At 39.8% G+C, this 22,001-nt stretch overlaps 2 protein-coding genes across 2 annotated transcripts in view; one reads left to right on the plus strand and one right to left on the minus strand.

Moving 5' to 3' along the window:
• Positions 1–501: 501 nt before the first annotated feature.
• Positions 502–1,789, plus strand: LOC105212664 (uncharacterized). Its single transcript, XM_011184787.3, has one exon. The coding sequence runs from the start codon at positions 658–660 to the stop codon at positions 1,498–1,500; it is 843 nt and encodes a 280-aa protein (XP_011183089.2). The 5' UTR covers positions 502–657; the 3' UTR covers positions 1,501–1,789.
• Positions 1,790–3,063: 1,274 nt separating this feature from the next.
• The window catches only part of LOC105212741 (uncharacterized), a 172,364-nt gene continuing 153,426 nt past the window's right edge, over positions 3,064–22,001 (minus strand). The window contains exons 9-10 of the mRNA XM_054230733.1: positions 20,373–21,001; positions 3,064–3,653 (exon numbers count right to left, since the gene is read on the minus strand). The gene's annotated coding sequence lies outside the window, so the exon portion shown is untranslated. The remainder of the gene's footprint in view (positions 3,654–20,372; positions 21,002–22,001) is intronic.

Here is a 22,001-nt window from a genome sequence, read left to right on the forward strand (position 1 = left end):
ATGAAACAAAGAAGCAGCTCCCCAGAGCCGAGGTGGGAAGCTCGTAATAAAATATGCACAATTCGTGGCGTATAAAACGAAGGAGGGGAGAGGGATCCAATCGGCCTTAGCTACGAACTTTATATTCAAAAACTGAAAGAACTTTCAAAAGCGTCGGAGATCCTTGAGGATAGTCGAATTTACGACGAACTCAACTGATTAAGGAAAGATTCTCTCGAACATCACAGTACTACACTGAAGTCTGTAACCATTCGCTAACAACATAAGACACGCTCAGTCTATTTATTACCTCAATAAGTGTAACCCTTAGAACTAAATTGGCATTTGAGCATCGTTAATCGGCAAATGGAACCATAAAGCCTGTTACACCCACGGATCTAAAAAAAAGAGCCGTCCACCGGATCTCTACGTAATGAAGTTTACTCAGAACGTTATTATTTTGCCACTGGGGTACGCTCACAAGCTCGTTCGTTTGTTTTCCAATGAAAGTCGTATGTCATTTCAGTCAAAATTTTGTACAACTTGTGATTCGTTCCATAAAATTTTTGTTCAAACCACAGCTAATTAAAATTTATTGTGAAATTGTAAATTTTCTTTCTCTCTTTTAAATAAACTTTCGACTCTCGTGCACCCCAGAACTGCACTTCTCTCAGAGTCATGCAAGAGAAGGCGTCTTGCAGCACAGCTCCGGAGGGGGACATACAAACTTGCGCCAATGCAACCGTGGACAAAGCCATCAACGAGGCCATCGCTTGGATAGTTTCCGATCCCGCAGAGCAGTTCCTCTACAAGTATCCACACGACTGCGAGGTGCAAGCAAACAATAGTTTAAAGCTTGCACCCGCTGACCACGAAAGTGCTTCCACTTCGGCGAAGGAGCGGCAGAGCAGCATACGCGCTGTTACCGAAGTCAATGCGACGAAGCGCATTGATTGGTTCCGCATTGACGAATTCTCGTTGCATCGGTTGGTGCAGTTGGTCTACGATTACCTAAGTCTGTGGCGTCTCACGCCCAACACGCAGTACCAGGTGCGGCTGGAAAAGGATGCGGTGAACGAGCAGCCGCAGGGGTGCACCTACTCCTTGAGTGCCTACTTCTCGCGTAACTTGCAACCCGAGTTGGAGTTTAGTAAACAGCTGGCTATGACTAAGGTCAACTTCAAAGTGCATATCTCGCATTTGCTGCCTAAATTCTATCCGATCATGATGACTTATCGCTTTGAGAACTCTGATGTCAACTATTACGCGTTGGGTAGACGACGCTTTCGACGACTGGACTTTCAGCGTTTCTTCATAGATATGGCGTTGGAGACGAAATTGGGGCTTTATGCGCAGATCTTGAAAACAATTGCTTTCGGTAATATGCAGAAGAAGAGCAGAAAGGCCGTTAAAAATAAGGAAGAGCGGGAGAGAGCCAATGTCTTGGAATCAGCTGTTAGCACCTTGTGCATTTGCTCAGCAAGTGAGAGTGGACCGGATATTGTTGGAAGCCACCGATGAGAGAGAGAGAGAGTGAATCCTACTAATGATCTATTCCAAGCAGAGGTCAGCCGTGATGATGAGTGCTTACAAAATCACAACTGAATTATTGAGGACCGAGCAGGAGAGCGGAAGGGAAAAAAAACTTTGACATGAGATCTATTCAAAATAAGTGAAGAAATCATACAGACGATATGGACTTGATATCAAAAATTCAAGTTATTTCACTACTATTTCGATAAGGTTAACATACACTCAAATTTAAGTTCAAAATAAAATATGAATTTAAACCATTTCAAGCAATACATAAGGACAGTATGATTCATACTAAAATATAAGTTAGATTTAACCCACTAAGTCCATATTGGGACCGCAGATGTCTGAGAAGTCTACTAGAAGTCCGTCCTTTTTTAAGTCCTCCACGGATCAGTTTGTAACCTAACTCTATAAAATTTAATTTAAAAAGAAATATTTTATCTTTGAGCTGGGTGGTGGCAATGACCGAACTTTGGTGCCGGACATAGAATCTATAGTATAAATTTCGTTGCTCACACTCGTCCACATGTGAATTCGTGAAGTGATTTGCGTACCAACTGTTGCTGCCAGCAACCAACTACTAAAAAATGCACCAAATGGCCTTTTGAATGTGAAAGAAATGCTAGTGAGAAGCGAGCGGAGCACCGGAGTCAAACAAAAACTACTAAAGAATGCACAAATGCGAGCAAAAAGAGAGAGCATCATATAAAATTCAGCAACACCACCAAAAGGCGAACGCCAAAGCAGTCAAAGCAGCCATAGAGGCAAGGCAGCTATGGTGACCATTGCCATAGATACGGCCACAGCTCTGCTGGCTTGCGCCGCCACACGTTGCCGCCACTAAAGCAACGGTTTAGCCGTCGCTCAACGATATTTTAATGGTCAAATCGGCCACTGAAGCGCACTTGCTTGGGCTCGTAAATATGCGCGCGAGTGCACATAAAAAACGGGAACTTGGGACTTTTTGCAAAAAAAAAAAAAGAAAACCGAAAAGTGAGAAATACAAAAATAAAAAAATGGTAGAAGAAAACGTAGAGAGAAAGTGTTGGAATATGTTATTGCTAAAAAATTAATGCTTTGGGGATATAAATGCGAGAGGTAAAGAGCATCATACATGGTAGATGAAGTGCGAAAATATATTTGAAATGTAGAGAAAGACAGTTCCACCTACCTGTATATTTAGGCAAGACATATTTTAGGCTCTGTTTCTACTGAGTCTATGCGAGTATGTATAACTGTAAAACATTTAATCAAGACACGCAGCTCTGAATTGTTTGTTCTTTTAGTTGGGTTTTCTGCCAAAAATTTGGTTGATAGACAGCTTCTCTCTCACGGAAGCTTAGATAAATGATAATTTATGGTAGTCAAAGAGCATAATAAACATAAGCATGTAAGAAAGAGAAATATATTTAGTAAAGTCACACACCTTTCCCAACATGTTGTTATCGAATGGCTATTACTTTAACATGTCTCTTTACTAAATCTCAAAAGAATTTAAAATTAGAATAATGTTTTTCTCTCTTTTTATCTTCCTCTCTGAATTTATTCATGTCGCAAACCACCCACACTGAACTAGTACTATCTCTTACCCACTCTCTTTCAGACACTTTCGCCCTTTACACCCACATTCCAAGCATTCTCAAGTCCTTAATCAGAAGTGTGATGTGTGTTGATTTTAGAATTAACATAAAGTTGTTGTTGTCAATAGACATGCGCCCATTCATTTATTTATAGATACTTCTTCGCAAATGCTCTTCTTTAACTGATTGCTGTCTGTACTAAGCACTGAATTAAATTTAAGCTGCTCATAAAAGTGATTTTTATTACGGCATAAAAAATGCGAACTGCGCGTTGTGAGGAAAAATTTCAAGTCACTTCTCTACCAAAAAAATTGGGAAAAATGAAAAAATTTACAAACAAAAAATGCTCGAGAAGAAAAGGTAAGAATAATAACAATAAACGAAGTAAAATTGCTTGTACAAGTCATTGGAAATTATATGAGCCACAACGGTAAAGTGCTTCTTCGCGTAATGCCAAAAAAAAAAATTGCATAAAGTCGTACAGGTGTTCAAATATTTATGCGTCTGTGCACTTACCTCTTTAAATGATGTGGAGACAGTGTATGCAGTGTTGAGGATCTGCGAATGGAAAAAGAAAAGTTTTGTTAGATTAATACTTATTTTTGGGGTTAACAATTTGTGAGAGATATTTGAGAAAATCGTATAAATTATAAATAGACCCGTTTGAAATATCGCTCTCTCACTCTTTCTCCTTTCCTCCTCATTCCTTGTAAATACAAAATTTTAAAAATTTCTCTCTCGCTCTCAGTCACTTCTCATTCACTCAGTCCTTCTCTTACTTTCTCAAAACCCTTAAACTCTAAAGAGTTCAAAAATTATAAATAGACAAGTTTAAAATCCCTTTCTCTCTCAGTCGATCTCTTTTTCACTCTCTCTCTGACTCTCTAGTAAATGTTCAACGTTTCAGAAAGTTATTCTCGCGATCTCTCAGCAAAGATTCCGACAATAATTGAGATAATTTGGTTTAAAGAGTGAAATAACGGTTTTAAATCTATCATCCAAAAAGGATGAATATTCCTGTAATAAAATAAACAATAATATTTAATATACTTTTTTGAGCCCATCTGAGTATCCTTACAACATCCGGCTAATAAAGTATTTATCAGATGAATGGTAAATGTCGAAATGTTTTTACTAATTAGGACTAGGAAAACTAACCTCAAAAATCGAGGATTTTAATGACAACTCAACCATTGGAGGATCCACAAGAAAGGCATTTTGGAACCAAATTTTTTTTTATAATATATTTTTACTAAAGATCTTCGAAGAGACATGAGAAAGCGATGAGTCCTAATCTTGAGTTCATAACTGCCGAAGAACACCATTCCTACGAGATCAGCTGAAACCTTATGGCATGCAGTCAACCTAGAAGACGACTTACGATTAACTAACGGTGAAGAACCTCAATTTTACCCCATTTGTATCGGCATTCTAAGATATTTATAAACTGAGAGATGTGCTACAAAGTTCCTCCTCTAATGACAACTGGTTGTGGTTGAGGGTATTTACTTTGACAGCTGCTGCAGTGGGGCGAATTCTTAGCAGTTTACCGCTAAAAGAGCGCACATTTACTCTGCGAGATTTACGAGTTTAAAATGCATACTCCTTGAAATTACTGCTGAAGCGTCACGTTCGTGTAATTTTCACACATTCGCAGAACATGTCTACGTTATTACGCTTCCCCCCTACGGTTTCATCGCATCCATGTGTGTATGCTGCCCTGCAGTAATGAGTTTAAATGCTCACCAAGTGCTTAGCGCCGATTTCGAGAGCTCAACGCTGGAGATTATCGTTGCAAGAATGCAATGAAAGCATACTGTATGTAATTAGATACTCCTTGTACAAAGACACACAGACACACATATACACATGTGCTTGGTGAATGTAAATGCGCTTAGAGCGCGCTTGATTAAGATTGAATGCCTCAAAGAGAAAATCGCGCGCAATTAAACCAAAATGAACTGATTGACTGGCGGGTAAAAGCGTATGCGAGCTTACAATAGTCAGCGCAGTATGTAATAATTGCATGTGTGAGCGTATGTGTGTTAGTTAACCCATTGATGGCTTGACTCATTCACACTCACTTAACTCATTGCATTGGCAGCGCACGTCTAGCATTTAATTTCACGTTGTTTTCGCTGCGAACGCAAATGGCACAACGCTGAAGACGGGCGGCAGCTTGGCTATGTGCGCGCTCAACGATCTCCATATACATATGTAAATATGTATGACGGGAGCACGTGCCAAGTTGCATGAGAAATCGAAGCTTAATTATTAATGCTGAACTTTAATTTAAATTCAAACAACGCAAATCGCATTCAATATCTCAATCCTTTCACGACAACACAAGCACACACGAACATACTCTTTCAAGTTTGCATGCGTTCGCTCACATATGCTCTCGTTGGCATGATATTAGTTTGCCATTAAATTCGCAATTTCGAAATTGCAATGCAAAAGCAGCGTTGCATTTGATAAATAAATAAATAAATAAATAAATGAATGGATGAACGGTTGAATGAATGAATGGATGTGAGACTGTGTGGCTTAGAAAATGGAATCAGCAATAGAAATAAATAAGATTGACTTAAGCCAATGCATGCTAGGCGTACGTATATGCTAATGTACATGCGTGTATGTGTGCGTGTGTGCATGGAAAATCCGATTTTATTTATTTATAGCGGTGCTTTCGAAATCGTAGCAATTGAAAGGATACGCACGTGCGAATGGCGACGTGCCGCAAGTAATTGTACCGTTACCCTTCCCAGCTTCCTTGGCTTGTACCCACACGCACGCCACCTATGATTTACGCATGTATAAGTGGTGGTGCGCCTAAATGTATGCTACGATTTATCGGCATTGCAGCAGCGGCCTTGAGTTGGCTTGTGGTATGTAGTTTCGAACAATTGTAGTTTTCAAAATTCCTCTAGGTGGTATTAGAAATGCTTTACGCTATTATTTTGTAAGTTCGAAGGCATGTCTCAATTTTATCAAAATATTATCCCTTTTAATGCCTACTTTTATTAATTACTGTATTAATTATTAGAATTACTATTTAACAGAGCGTGAGAAATATAAGCTTATTTACAGCAACAACTCTCATTTGTAGCAATTTGAAGTATGCAAAGAGATTATGTTTACTTTAATGAAGTATACCTTTAGGCGTATAAATATTTCATTTACCAGCAACGGAAGTTATTACAAATTAGTGTTGTTTCAGTTATTTTTTGCGGAATTTAATTAGTATAGAAAATAGATTTTAAAATAAACTAATTTTTAATGCAACTCTGAAGCATACTTTTAGGCGCAAAGTGAATTTATTATTTTTAAAACACTGTGTGACTACAACAGTTTATTTTTATGAATACTGCAGGCATTTTTCTAATATTATGCAGTACATTTACCAATCTACACATATAAATTGATATTCCTCAGACCTCAGAGACACTTCTGATTACATACAGAAGCCGAAGAGGCAATAACCAATGAACACCTTCTGTTTCATTATACAAACTAATAGAGCTACGCGCTAGCGGAACAATAAATATATTTTACGACAAAAGTAAATTATTAATCAAAGACTTCCCCTCTCGCATACACCGTTAATCACTTCCACACACAACGTTTGTGTCTTATACCTCATGATCAGCCATAAAATGGTAAATTAAAATATTTTGTAATTTCTACTCGAAATAAAATTATACATTCATGAGCAACGTAATTGTTGCGTAAGCATTTAATTACTAACTGCCGCCAAAAAGTATGTTAACCCCAAAAAGTGCTTCAAACAAAGTCGACGCGCGCTCGCACACAAATTATTATGCAAACAATCCTTGAGCGCTGTGGAGAGTGTACGTGTATGTAGCATACATTTAGGATCAGCATTTTAACGCGAGCGCAGTGGAAATTTCGCTTTTGACATTGCGGTTTGCGGTGATGCTTTATGTGCGCGCGGGTGTGTTGGTGTGTGGTGTGATGGCCTAAAAGTTAAATTAAACATAGCCTCAGCTATATACGCGTACCCCTCTATATGTGTGCAGGCATATAACTATTTATGGTGGAAATTTTAATTGGAAATTAAATGACGCACATTATAAAAATAACAACAAAGCAGTTGACATACTCATTTCAACATTTTCGTCAAAATTGCAGAAAGAAAGGACTTCATATGTGAAGAAGCACTTTTTTCATGTTCCTTAGCAAATAGACTTCCACAAAGCGCCTCGCACTTTTTCTTTTTCAAACTGTCTTCCCTATTTCCTCACTTTTTTCTCCCCTCAATTCCGTTCTCTACTTCTGCATCCCCAAATTTCGGGTTTCCCATTTCTAAGTAGCATGAAAAGTGCATGTAAAGTGACAGCTACGAATCAGCATATGAATAAATTTAGATAGAAGCGCTTCCACTGTGCGAAAGTTGATGGCTGAATGAGTGAGTCTCGAAAAGTTGGTCGGAAACTTTTCGCATTTCGAAAAATGAATTCCAGTTTTGTGGTAAAATTTACGTTGTTACTTTAGTGCGTGCAGAGTTGCCATATCGCGCTGGTAGTAAAAAGTAAAAGCGTAATAAAATCAAATAGTCTTAATCAGCAAATGAATATATAAACTGTGAGAGTGTTGGGCGAAATATTACACATGGCAGGAGGGTTCCTTTATTTTCATTAGAGAAGTATCGCCTTTATGAACTACTGAGGTGGTTCAGTGGAATTTATAGAATCTATGAGGGTTAGGGAAATCAGTAAGCTCGATTTAGTTTTTGTTTTATCCGGAGGCGTCGCTTTGATGATCAGATCTCCGTCATCGTTCTTATTATAACAAATAAACTCGAACTTCCAATGGATTGTTTTAATAAGAAAATCTTTTAGGCCCTAAATTCTGAAGTCAGGGTTTTTTAGTGAAATCTCATCTGATATAATTCGATTAGATCTTAAACTTTATAATGAAGCTCGATATATACCTTTGGTTGGACCAGTGATCTGATTTCGATCATCAAAGATTATCATGAAATTAGCACCGAATTTTCCCAGTTGGTGGACCTCTAACTTCAACAGTCAAACTAGTATTTCTAAGGGCTCCTTAGGCACTGGACTTTCGTTACACTTTCGTCGAATTTTAATAAGCAATCATTGGGAACCCAATGAGGCTTTGTACTCTCCAGTCAGTTTTCAGATTCGAGTAGTTCGAATTCTGATTTCATTATTCAAGAAGCCTGCCGGTTCTCAGGGACAGTGCGTCATAACTCTTACTAACCGACAGTACTCTGATGTCTATATTTCTACCATGCTTACAGGCGGGTGTTGTGCCCCTCGGTCGGTATCTTTCAGCTAGTTATTAAAACAATTTTTCATTGTTTACATATGCTTTGGAAACACAAGTTGTTTCCTCTATACGCGGTGCATTGTGCAACCAAATGTTTTCTTTCTGCCATAGAACAGCTGCCAACTATTTTTCCATGTGTGTATGGAGTGCAAAAAAGTTGCGTTGTATAAAAACCTAGAGAGCACAGCAGCATGTAAACACGCTTATAAGCTTTCCTACTCGTTGACTTTTATTGGTTATTTTAAGGCTTTAGGCCGAAGCTCCACACTAGCAACGCTTCAGAGTTTTCAATTTTTGCTTTACTTTTTTGCTATGTTTTTATTTATCTAAGAGTTTTCACTTTTGCCTTGTTGCTGCAATAGAAATGCACACATGAATACATATACGGGCCGAATATGTGTGGCATAAAATAAAAGTTATGTTTAATATTTGACGCATAAATGCAAAAGCTTTGTGGAGTTTTGATTTAGAATTTTTTAGAGTTGGTAAAAAATTCAAAACAAAACAATATTTATTTTACGAGAACAAGTAGAAGCTGGAAGCCGCGTATGTGGTTCGGAATACTGTTTAAAGAGTTGAAGATCGTGGTAGGGATAGAGGTACATATATAGGGATATAGAGCGAGACAGAGATAGTAAAGATTGGGAATAGAGATATAGACAGAGAGAAAAATATGGAAAGAGATAGAGACAGAAAGAGTTATGGTGAAGAAAGTAAGAGATAGAGAAAGACAGGAAGTGATATATATAAGAATTAAGAGAGGGAAAGAGCGATAGAGATCGATGTAGTGATAGAAGTGAGAGATGAGGACAGAAATAGATATATGAATATAGAGAAGAGAGAGTGATAAATATAAGTCGTATTAGAGATAGATATAGTAAGAGAGAGAGGGATAATATTTGTTTCAAGACAATTGTACCAAGTTTGAAAACGATCCCGAAGAGATTGATCCTAAGATTGGAAGAGAGGATAAAAGAATAGCTAGAACACGGGAGCTTTTGGTAACTTCTGCTTCTCAGATGGGATAATGATTTTCAGAGAGTTAATAAACGGTATGGGAGCTACAGAATGTGACTACTTATAGAATATAGGCGACTAGACATTGAAAGAGTGTCAGAGGTATGGAAAGAGATAGGGACAGAAAAAGAGTTATGGTGAAGAAAGTAAAAGATAGAGAAAGACTGGAAGTGATATATATAAGAATAAAGAGAGAGAGAGAGAGCGATAGAGATCGATGTAGCGGCAGAAGTGATAAATGAGGATAGAATATAGGGAAGAGAGAGTGATAAATATAAGTATTATTTGAGATAAAAATAGTAGGAGAGAGAGGGATAAGTTGTGTGTCTTATTTGTTTCAAGACAATTGTACCAAGTTTGAAAACGATCCTGAAGAGAATGATCCAAAGATTGGAAGAGAGGATAAAACAATAGCTAGAACACGGGATCTTCTGGTAACCTCTGCTTCTCAGATGGGATAATGATTTTCAGAGAGTTAATAAACGGTATGGGAGCTACAGAATGTGACTACATATAGAATATAGGCGACTAGACATTGAAAGAGTGCGGATAATAACATGACAGCATTAAAAGAGAATGGATAGAATGCTGAATATGCAATAAAACAATAAAATAAAATATGTAATAAGAAAGATATTTGCTACCACTATTCTAAAAAAAATTCGAAAATCTCAGCTCATTTTCATGGAAAACTTGACTTGCGAATATCTTAAGCCAAGTTAACAATTTAACACCGTTGCATTGACTAACTTTCGAAACCCCGAGCACACGCAATGCAACCGCAAAACTTTGCTGCGAAAAGGACATGCTGCACTTGCAACGCGCCCTCTCTACGTCCCCTCAACCAGCCACCAAACACACTCCGCACATTCTCGAAGTAGTGTAGTGTATAACTGCATACTCTAGAGCTGCTCGTACGACTTACAGTTAGTTAGTTGATAGTATTCTTAAACCTTTCAACCACAAATCTGTCAAAATTTTCCAATTTGAAAGTTTGCACTGTGCGCCCGCAGTGACAATGCACGACGGTTTACTACTAATAGATCCCCATACGTACGCATTGAGCTGCGGAGGATTTAAGTCAATACCGACACAAATGTGCAGTTACACACACCGCTACTCGCTAGTCGCCCACGCACACGTACCGTTAGCTGCGGCGTGCGGTTGGCTGTCACTTTTAGCCAGCATTGGCGGCGCGTGCAGGACCATTTGACCACAAACAAAACTTTCGACAATTTACGACGACGAAGTTGGCGCTGCAAATGCCATTGGAGTAAAGTTTAGCTGAAACTTGCACAAACTTGATTTGGCTAAGAACGTCTGTTGTTGTTGTTGTTGGTAAACAAGCACTGCGAGCGCACAAATATACAAACATATGTAGAGTATATGTCGAGTATATAGAATATTAGTGACAACTCACGTGATATTTGATTATTTTGAATGTCACAGAGTTTTGTGACTTCCGAGCGAATTTATTTATTTGCTTTTGAAGTGCTTCGCAGCGCATGGCCACTGTTGTTGTTGTCGGACGTTATTCAGATGTTTACGTAGTTTATGGACTAGGAAGTAGCTCGTTATAATCGCCCGCATAGCCTATCGAGCTCACTACAATAGCGGTGGGAATAGAAGAAAGGATAGCCTAAAGAAGCGCTCCAACAACTATTGTAGTGCTTGGGGTCAAACTTGAGGCTCGTGTGACCTTTGCGTGTCTCCATTGAACTGAGTTGAAGATAAAGAGATAACGGGAGATGATGAAGTGAATGACAAAATATGTTGGAAAGGAGTGTATTTAGACACACACAGTTGGATTAGGTCAAACAGTTAGTCAGTTTAGAGATAACATGATTCGTGATATCTATGTGATTAGATCGTAAATTTACGTTGAAACTTTTCGGCATATGCTCGGATCGTATGAGTTTACTGGGGATCGGATCCATTTCCGTATCAGTCTTGTCACTTCAGCTTTAAAAAATTAGGACCGGTAACTGATCGATGCCGTAACTGAATAAGAAAGATAGGAAAAGCCCCAGCTCAGGAGCTTCGATCGCTTTTGATTCTGCCTTCTCGACCTTATGATATTTTCGATCAGTCTTAAATCGAAACCTAATGAGTTCTTTTGCTTTTGGAGGACTTCGACAACTACTCAGAAGGAGAATATACAATTAGAAGAAAAATAGTGTAAAGTCGGTTAAACCCGTTAAGAAATTTCGATCAGATCGAAGAAACTAGACATCGGTTACATCGTATTTCTCATTCAGCTTAGCTCAGTATTCCTAACTCAACTCAGACAACGGATAGCAAAATCAGGATGAAAGAAACCCAGAACTAGTATGATAGGACATATCTTTCTTTCAGAATATTCGAGGTATCTATCTAAGGATCTTTGTTCTTATGCAGAACATATATGCAAAGTGCCTGAAACTGGATTACGAGATTTATTTTATACATTCTATATCCTCCCACGTCACTGTTGACAGTCATAACTTCGAGGTCGTAGATAATTTCGTATACCTGGGAACCAGCATCAACAACACGAACAATGTCAGCCTCGAAATCCAGCGCAGAATAACTCTTGCCAACAGGTGCTACTTTGGACTGAGTAGGCAATTGGAAAGTAAAGTCCTCTCTCGACGAACCAAAATCAAGCTCTACAAGTCGCTTATCATTCCCGTCCTGCTCTACGGTGCAGAAGCTTGGACGATGTCAACATCAGATGAGACGACACTAGGAGTTTTCGAGAAGAAAATTTTGCGCAAGATTTATGGTCCTCAGAACATTGGCATCGGCGAATACCGCAGACGATGGAACGATGAGCTGTACGAGTTATACGACGACATTGACATAGTTCAGTGAATAAAAAGACAGCGGCTACGCTGGCTAGGTCATGTTGTCCGAATGGACGAAAACACTCCAGCATTGAAAGTGTTCGATGCAGTACCCGCCGGAGGAAGCCGAGGAAGGGGAAGGCCTCCACTCCGTTGGAGGGACCAGGTGGAGAGCGACCTGGTTACACTTGGGATCTCCAACTGGCGCCGAACTGCGAAGGAGAGAGAGAGGTGGCGCACTATCGTCGATTCGGCTATAACCGGCTAAACAGTTGCAACGCCAATCACATACACATATACTAAAACTCAACTATTAGATCGATGGAGCCAGAATAGAACCTTCAAAGGTCTTTGCATGCTATTTTATTGCCCACCACTATCGTAGCAGGCACTTGTACTGTTGAAAGTCGCAACTGAAAATATATTTGGCACTCGAAGTGAGGAACTGTTTATTCCAGAGACTGTATGCACACATTTTCGGAGAGTGCTCCACTCCCTCCTCTTTGTACGCGCAGCGAAATGCTCATTGTCACTTCTACTGCAGCGTGAGTGGAGCGTGTGTGTGCGTGCCTAGTTGGCATATGCATTCGATCATCATCGCGAACATGGCTGGCAAGTCGCGCATTGCCGCGCAGACAACTCAATTGGCTCGGAGTCTTGATTTATTCAGGCCAACACTGAAGGCGAACAACCGCAAAGCGCAAAAGTTGATGCTGTTGCGGCAATGCAGCAGCAGCAGCAGCCGACGGACGGACGGACATACGTAAATACTTGCACAAACACGCTGCTGTACACACATATATTTAATGCGAGTTTAAATAGTGGCAGGCAATCGAATATTTGCCACAACCAAAGCGCGTTGCAGCTGGAGCTGAAGCTCAAGCTAACTAACTGCCGCACACACAGCCAAGGAGACAGGTTGGCAAATAGCGATAAATGTGCGTGTGTGAGTGCATAATATAATAAATGGCAACATCAATGTAGTAATCTCGCCACATTGGCATATGACATGTTGTGAACAGTCGTCGTCGGCGCACACACACGCGTTCGTATGCACAGTTATATGTAAGTTTACATAATCGCGCGTTCAGACATCGCCAAAGGCAAGAATCCGAATTGATTTTCTGCCGGTTGCGGCTGAGTGCCCTGCCCGTGTTGCACACACCGAGCTCCAACCGAAGCTTCGACGCTGGCCTTACTCGCCTCACTCGTCTTAAGTTGGCCGCCAGACCAGCGCGTTTGGTGGAAAATTGCATTTCTTGCAAATCGAGCGAGCGAGCATAATTAAATTTTTTGCAACATTGCTGCCAGCGCCGCAGGCCAAACGCCAAGCAGAGCAGAGTTCGGCTGAGCTAAGCAGAGCAGCGTGTTGGAGATGACGATGATGAACGAAGGTGCGCTGGCTGCCGTCGGAAATGTAGGAGATGCTATACTGTTGTTGTTGTTGCTAGTGGGGCGCTTAACGATGTTTTTTGGCTGGTGTGCCTGCTGATGGCGACGTCAACCGCAGCCATGGTTTGCGTTGCTGTGGCAGCCGTTGTCAGGATGTGCATCCACGTTCGACATTCACACGTAATTATCACACTTCCTGCGCCCACCGTACTCCTTCTCCATACACAACACACACTCATTGAACTGCGCTTGGCAGCCTTCGCATTTATTTGCACATATTGCCACATCATTCCGCCCCCTACAATTGATTTCCTCGAACTCCCTCACACTGCTGCCTCCTCCTCCCTCCCTCACTGCGTCATCATAATTATCTGTCTTCATCGGCGCTATCTCCAACGCCTTTTGATTTTCTTGCTGACGTCATCGTTGTTGTTGGCTTGTGGTTTTTTACTTTGTAGTTGTTGTTGTATTTTTATTGCCTTTGCTTACGTCCATCATTGACTGTTTGTTTGCATTATTGCTGTCTCCTCCTGTGGCCATTTAAAGTTCACTTATTGGCAATTTAAGTTGCTGCTTGCCGGTTTTACGCTCATTGAGGAGTACTTGCCGTGACGTTGTGTTGGGTAGCCAGATGGTCTGAATTTAATTTAAAGGGTGTGTGCGATGTTTTATGAAAGGTGTTCTGTGATCTTAAGTTAGTAGGGTCTCATAATGAGATGATAGGTGTGAGAAGGTCGTAAGAGATTGCAGAACGTCTCTGGAGAAGCGTACGATTTAGAAGAAATCTTCTAAGAGATATTCTATCTACATTTCGAGAGTTCCATCTGACTTCTTTCAATAAAAAGTGAATCCCCTAGTGAGACCAGTTCATATCAACTCCGATAATACCGAAATAAATTTCTTCAATTTCGGAACTGATGCAGTTGCTTAAAAATTAAATAGATGACCAGATTTTACCAATAAGGATGGCATCCTTAGTGTGCGATCAGAGTAGATCTCAGGAGAGTAACTTAGAGCTTTGAGTATGGAAAATAGAGGATTTAGTGGGCAGAATTGATTAAAATCTGTTCAAACGAAGCTTATAACTTTACTTGATGGTTTATGAACATATTTATTATCTCCATCTATGATAATATCTGTCAAATAAAAGGTCTTACATGTTTCCAAATCGCCCTCGAAGAAATGAAAATGTCTGAAATTTCGCACTTTTGAGTTCGAAATTTCGATCAGAAGTTTTCTTAGATCAGCCTCCGATATATGGATCGAAATTGTGTGACGTTTTGAATTTTTGATATCGCTTCATACGGCGTTCGTACGTCGGACCGGAAGCATTTCTTAAACTGATAATAAAATAATCCTTTACTCCCTTTGGACTAGAATAAAACGTTAAATTTTAAGCGACTGAAAAATTATTTTCGAAAGAAAGTTCTTTCTTTCCCGACCAACTTGGTAACCCTATACTCCCCTATATATGTATAAGCAGAGCTCCAAGCGCCCCGAGGTAGTGTGTGGGCATTTTCAATTTCAATTATGCCTTTAAACATTTCATTATCATAACACATCAGCAATTATTGACGCATCAACAACAACGCCAATAGCAGCAACAACAACACTGCCGGAAATCAGTTACACTGGCCTGTTTGTCAATTGAAGCGTAAAAGATGCCACGTAAGCAATTTCTGCGTAGAGTGAAAATTAAAATTCAATGAAAATTGCAAAAATAATTTTTTACACAGCTGCTTGAAGCAAAAAATAATTGCATGCCTGCAGTGGCGTATAAAAAAACTAGCAACACTTTAAGCAACGAAATTTATTTGAAGATTTTCATAAATGCACACTTTGGAGAGCTCAGCAGCTCAACACGCAAGCCACATTTACGAGTGCACCTTTTAATTTATTTACACCGATGCCGCAATAGCAAGTGAATGCGACTTTGAAGCAGAAACCAACAAAAAGCGCCCACACGCACTCATACTTCCCACAAAAGCAAAAAAGGTGCAACTTTTGGCTGAATATTAATTTAGGTATGCATCTGTGTGTGTGGTTGCAGCAACACGCACATGCTGCAGGCAATAAATATGTGTTTTGTGTTTGTGTGCATTTTTTCCGAGTTCTAGTTTGAGTGTGAGCACCGCCTTCCGCCACCTTTTGCATATGCAAAACTAAAACTAACTGTCTGCCAAATTGATTTCCAGGCGTTACTCAACTGCGCCGTCACACACACACCCCCGCACGTGCTTGTTGCCACTTGCATCGCAGCTCAGACCGCGCAGCGCAGTTGACAGAGAAAATAGCAAAAGTGCCAAACTTCAGAAATCACTTCACAGTATACACTCGTTTGAATTTCATTTCTTTTGCGCTAAGCTCTCTTAGGCACTCAGACAAATACACACATCAGCTCCATATAAGCAAACATGCATGTATGCATGTATTGATGTGTGAGCGCGCGCTGTGGAGTGTAGCATTAAATTGTGGGGACCACCTGCCAGGCAGCGCTGAGGAGAAATATTGACAGATACATACACACACAAGAATTTCAAGCTTTGTCGAGCACTTGTGTGGCATATAGTATCAAGTTTATGCCTGTATGTGTGCGGTTTGAGTACTGTGAAAGCAAAGTGAACATTATTTAGCCATTTTCTTTTGGCGCACACACACACACGCATATACACTCGCAACTTCTTGTTATCAATTCCATGCGTTTTTACCGCGATTTGTCGCACTACACGCTCACAGCCGTTTATCATAACGCCAGCGCGCCCATAAATATGGTATGTGCTACATGTCGCGTCTCTACATACACACACCACAACGACAGCAACACAACTGCTGTACGCGTTGGCGGCACTTTAGCGTGCACACACAGCTACAGCTGACTACCTTCAATTCGCGCGCGCTTTGTGATTTTTGGTGTCGCATAAAATTGAGTGCCTAAAAGTATGCTATACACTTGTATAGGACGGGAAAAAAGCGCTAGCGCCTAAAAGTAGCTGACAGATTGTGCGAATACTTTTTTATATATAAGCTAAGAGTTGCGCGTTTTATTGTGCCGTAAGAAAGGCGTAGATTGCTTTTAGGCGCTGAAGCACAGTTTATAAACATTTCCAACACCTTCGTAAGAAATAAATGAATTTTGTTATTGCATTTGTGGCGTTACAGCGCAATTTCAATGCAAATCACTTGAAGTTACGACGAAAAGTACTTATATATGTGTATAGATATGCACACATGTCTTCGAATAAATCATTTGCAATTCAATTTTGTTTTCTATCACTCTCAAGGTAGCAGTGTAATAACATGTTTAGTTTCTGGGAATCTATTGGAAAATGTGTCACCAATTACTGCTGGCAAAGTAGTTCTTTCATAATCATAAAATCAGGTTTACAGTTATTTCGAATTTCGCGGTAATAAAGTTCAGTTTTTTGCATGCTATTGTAGGCAGGTGTGTTGTGTATACTCAAGATGTGATGCTTCAAAGAAAGGATAAGCTTAAGAAAGTAGTAGTTGTACTAAAATCACACTCACATCCACGTCACTAACAGTTTACTCTGGTTCTGGATATTAAAGATATATATGTTTTCCCACTATGTGGAACGGTCCTTTTCTTTGGAGTTTTGTAATTACGCGGAGATTAGCTAGAAGTAGGCGAAAATAGGCAATTTTCGGTTTGAAAAAGTTCAAAAGATCTAGGGTTTCCAAATCCGGTGGTTCACAACGGACCTCCTAAAGGATTAGATGTGACGAAAGGCAACCATTACACCTAAACTAAGGTAGAATCTAGAAGAAAAGCTTTAGCAACGCGATCAGATCATATAAATCTGCTAATAAAATTCGATCCGCTTTATAGATGAATCTTAAAGCTCTTGGAATCCTCAATTTTATCATGAAAATATGCACCAAACAACTGAAGAATCTCGCAAATAGCGGACATATTAATAGTATCAGTTCCATATATGTATTTATATGCTATAAAGCCTAAGCTGTTGCTGAAACGATTATCAAGCCCAGCTGAAACGGAGAGCACAAGTCTAATTGTCGACGAGGTCATCTAACGGGAGGCCCAAGAAACTTGCTGTTTCGAGGGGGTCGGACCAAAGGGAAAGAGGTGTTAGATGAGTTGGGTTCGTTTGGCATGCAAAGAGGTGACTAGTATCATGCGGGGACTCATTGCATGCAGGACATTTATTCTGGTTGGGGTTCAGTTTGGATATGTAGGAGTTTAAACTGCTACAATATCCAGAACGAAGTTGTGCTCTTCGCCTGCTATGGGTGGTGGTTCGACACCAAGGACGACATTCACTAGGAAGGCGGCATGGAAAGAGTTAGTGGCTCCAATGTGAATGGCATTTAAAACGTGTCTGCAGCTGTCAATGTCCGCAGTCTGTTAAGTCGTCGACGTATTGTGGGAGTGACCAGGAAATACAGCCGGTTTCTACGCTACCGAAATTGAACCGAATTTTATCTGCTCAAGGGCTCTTTTTTGACGATCTAACCATGTTTGGATTGGTAAGTACATATGTAAAGCCTAAGCTAATAACTATCGGTTGCTTTTCGAATAAGAAAAACCGTTTCCAAGGCAATGGTTCAGCTGATCTTTAAAACTATCATTTGTCTGATTATAAGGGAAAGATCTGTGGACATCTAGGATTATCATTAAAGAACCATGTAAGTTAAGAAAGACAAACGTTCCCATTTTTGCCATTTACGCACTTCATAAGCCAAGCATAGAATGAAGTAGATTATTTGCTGTAGCTTTAGCAGAGATGGCGCTGCTGTACCAGCTTTGAATAACTAAATGAATAAAACCTTTTTTAACTAGAAATCACGTTATCTCCGCCACTCTCTATCACTCTTCCCTTCAACACACGCGATTTTGTACACATAATGTAGAAAGTAGAAAACACATTAGTTTCTAATGCGCTATCAATTTATTTTATTACACGCGTACACACACACACCCCTCTATTCCAGCGCGCACATTCGCATTCACACAAACCTGAACTCATTTGCTTAGTACCCATTATCTGACGCTATCACACGCTTCATCTATTCACACTAAACAAAAATCATTAAACATTTCTTATGGCTTTGCTTAATTTTCAATTATCTCTATGGTATGGCATTATGGAGAAAATGTGCGATTAAAGCTTTGGTATGAGGAAGTGTTGCGTCGCAAGGCATGGTAGCAGTTGTTAAGAGTGTATGTGAAAGTGAAGATACAGATAAAGCTGGTCTTTTACGTGAAAGTGATAAGCTTGTTGTTCATGAATTTAATTACAAAAGTAAACTGATAGGAAATTTCAGCGAAAAGCGAGTGGATTAACATGGCGTCGACATGGCAACCAAGCGTTTCTTGGTTCACACAGTAGATGTCGCGATGGAAATTGGTAATAAGTGAAGCTATCTCCATACAGAGCTTACAGAGCTTAGGAAATCACCGTAACAATAACAAAAGTAACTAAGAAGTCCTCTCACGTGGCGGCCGAATTAAAGTAACTTCAATGGACTGCATTTTAACAGACCAAGAACTGTCAACTTAAAATTATTTTTTGGAGAATATTTTTTTTTACTCGCTGCAACAACAACACACACACGAATTTTCACATATTTATGTTCAAAAGCAAATTTCATAATTCTACATGCAGCATTTTTGGATGTCTCACAACAACTTAAGCTGTCTTTATGTAATGGCAAATTGTAGCTGTACTCAAGTATTTCTCTGCGCTTATCCATCGTCCTCAGCACACAATTTGCGCATTGTTATCCCTGCTGTAGCATCTGACACAAACCATAATCCGCACGGTGTTGTTTACACCCGTAGTTAAGTGAATGCCGCGGCGTGTGACGTGTCAGCAACCTGGTAGCCGGCGCTTTTGTTGTCCGGCAGGTGACAATTTTGCATTTCTATGGCAGCCACAACAACAACGCTACACAACGCTACACACTAAAAAGCTTCATCTCACCACCTTTTCTTTTTAAAGTCATACACCATCAAATTTTGGTTGCATCTCTCACACCGCTGCCTTATCAGCATCAACACTTGGTTGTTGTGGCCTAACGGTCCTCCGGATCGTTCACCATCCCACGCGCACAACCGCTTAGTTGCCGCGTGTGTCCTTTGCTCTTGCTCTTGTCACCAAAGCTGGGCAATTTATTATTGTTATTGCTTGCATGGAATATTTTTTATGTCTTCGCTTAACCCTTTTTCGTATGCAAGCACACACCATACCGTTGCCAACGCAAGCTTGTAGGTCTCCGAAAGCGTCTGCGTATGTGTGCACAGGTGCTTTTGCCACTTTGGCTGCATCCTTCCTGTTGCCATAAGTCAAACAAGTGTTTCCTGTGTGTGGAGCGCGAATTTTTCACAAGCCGGCACTTTTTTACACTTTTCCGTTTCATTTTCCTTTTCTGTTTTTTTCGCTTTATTTTTATTTTTATTTACTATTTATGTATCGCACTCCGCCCATAAACATGCACACACACACATATATATTTTTATTTGTCTCGCATTTTCACACGCTACTTTGCGTTTTTCGCTTTTCTTTTTATGTTTGCCTGCAACCCTTTCTCACACTCGCACTGTATATATAATACAATGGCCCCCCTCCTCACTCTCAATTGTATTGTTTCCTGCGCTTATTACAAAATAAATAAACAAATAAATATGGTCGCCGGCGATAACAAAAGCCTTGGCAAATAAATAAATATGAGTGCCAACAATTCTTACCTTGCATTGTTTACTGTCTCAGCTTGTCTGCCAGCGAGCGCGCGTTCTTATTTGTTTGCACATTCCTTATGTTAAATGCCTTCCGACTGCTGTCAGCCACTTAAGCTGTTGCCACCGTCGTCGTCGCTGTGGATTTGCTGAGTGTCCACTTTCACGCCGCCAAGACGCTTGCTGTATGGATTTCCACTGACTTTCCACGCTTCACTGTAATAAACACACTCACTTTATACACTTCACATTGCACAAGCCACATTTTCACACTTTTTAAACACATTTTATAAACACTGCACTCTAACACATGATTTACGCTTTATTGCTTTTTATTTATTTTACTTTATTATTTATATTAAAACACATTTCTCACTGCACCACAAACACACACTTTCCACTGAAAAGCACGCACTTTTTATTTCTAACTTTTAATTTTGCTTTTATTTACACTAAATCACAATTTCGTATTTAATTACGCGCACTTCATTTGATTTGCACTATTTGTTTACTTTTCTTCTTCTTCCTGCTGAATTCGGTCAGCACACATTACGCAGAGAGCAGAGTGTGCTCGCTGTAATAGTTGTGTAGACGATTGAATTTCGTAAGCGAATGATCGGTATTCAGTTGAAGCTGTTAATCTGCAAGGAGATATATAATAAAAATTAAAAAAAGGTAAAAAAAATATTTTTAATTTGCCAATACAATGAACAGTTTAAATTGATATTGAATTGATTATAATAAATATTGAAACAGAAATTGTTCAATCAAATTATTTATTGATAAAATTTAAAAACTATTAATATTCGAAACAGGGTTGATATGTGTTTTCTTAATATAAAAATAAATTCTCTTGTTAATATGCGTGAATCATCTCTTTTAAATTGTTTTATATTTCAAATGAAAGTTTACAACAGCGCGCCACTCATTTCTCCTTTTGGAAGTTTGGCGCCAATTCGAAAGACCAAGAGAAGCCAAGCCGTTGTCAACCTGGTCCTTGCAACGGAGTAGAGTTCTCCCTCTTCCTTAGCTTCCACCGGCGGGTACTGCATCGAACTCTTTCAAAGATAAAGTGCTTTCGTTCATTCGAACAACATGACCTCGCCAGCGGAGCCGCTGTCTTTTTATTCACTGCACTATGTCAATATCGTCGCTTAGCTTATATGTACAGCTCTTCGCCGTTGCCAATGTTTAAGGGACCGTAAATCGTCCGTAAAACCTTTCTCTCGAAAACTTCTGGTACCGTCTCATCGGATGTTGACATCGTCCATACTTCAGCACCATAAAACAGGAAGGGAATGATGAGGGACTTGAAGAGTTTGGTTTTTGTTCGGCGTGAGAGGACTGATAAGTAACAGTTACCTACTCAGTTCACAGTAGCAACTGTTGGGAAGAATGATTCTACGTTGTATTTCAAGGCTGACATTGTTGGTGTTGTTGATGCTGGTGCCTAGGTATACGAAATTATCTACAACTTCAAAGATATGACTGTCAACAGTGACGTGGGTGCCAAGACGCGAATGCGCTGACTGTTTGTTTGATGACAGGAGATATTTTGTCTTGTCCTCGTCCACCACCAGATCCATTCGGTTCGTCTCCTTATCTAGTCTGAAAAAAGCAGAACTAATTTTCCAATGATAT

Source organism: Zeugodacus cucurbitae, chromosome 5 (assembly GCF_028554725.1).
Source record: "Zeugodacus cucurbitae isolate PBARC_wt_2022May chromosome 5, idZeuCucr1.2, whole genome shotgun sequence".
Taxonomy (NCBI): Eukaryota; Metazoa; Arthropoda; class Insecta; order Diptera; family Tephritidae; genus Zeugodacus; species Zeugodacus cucurbitae.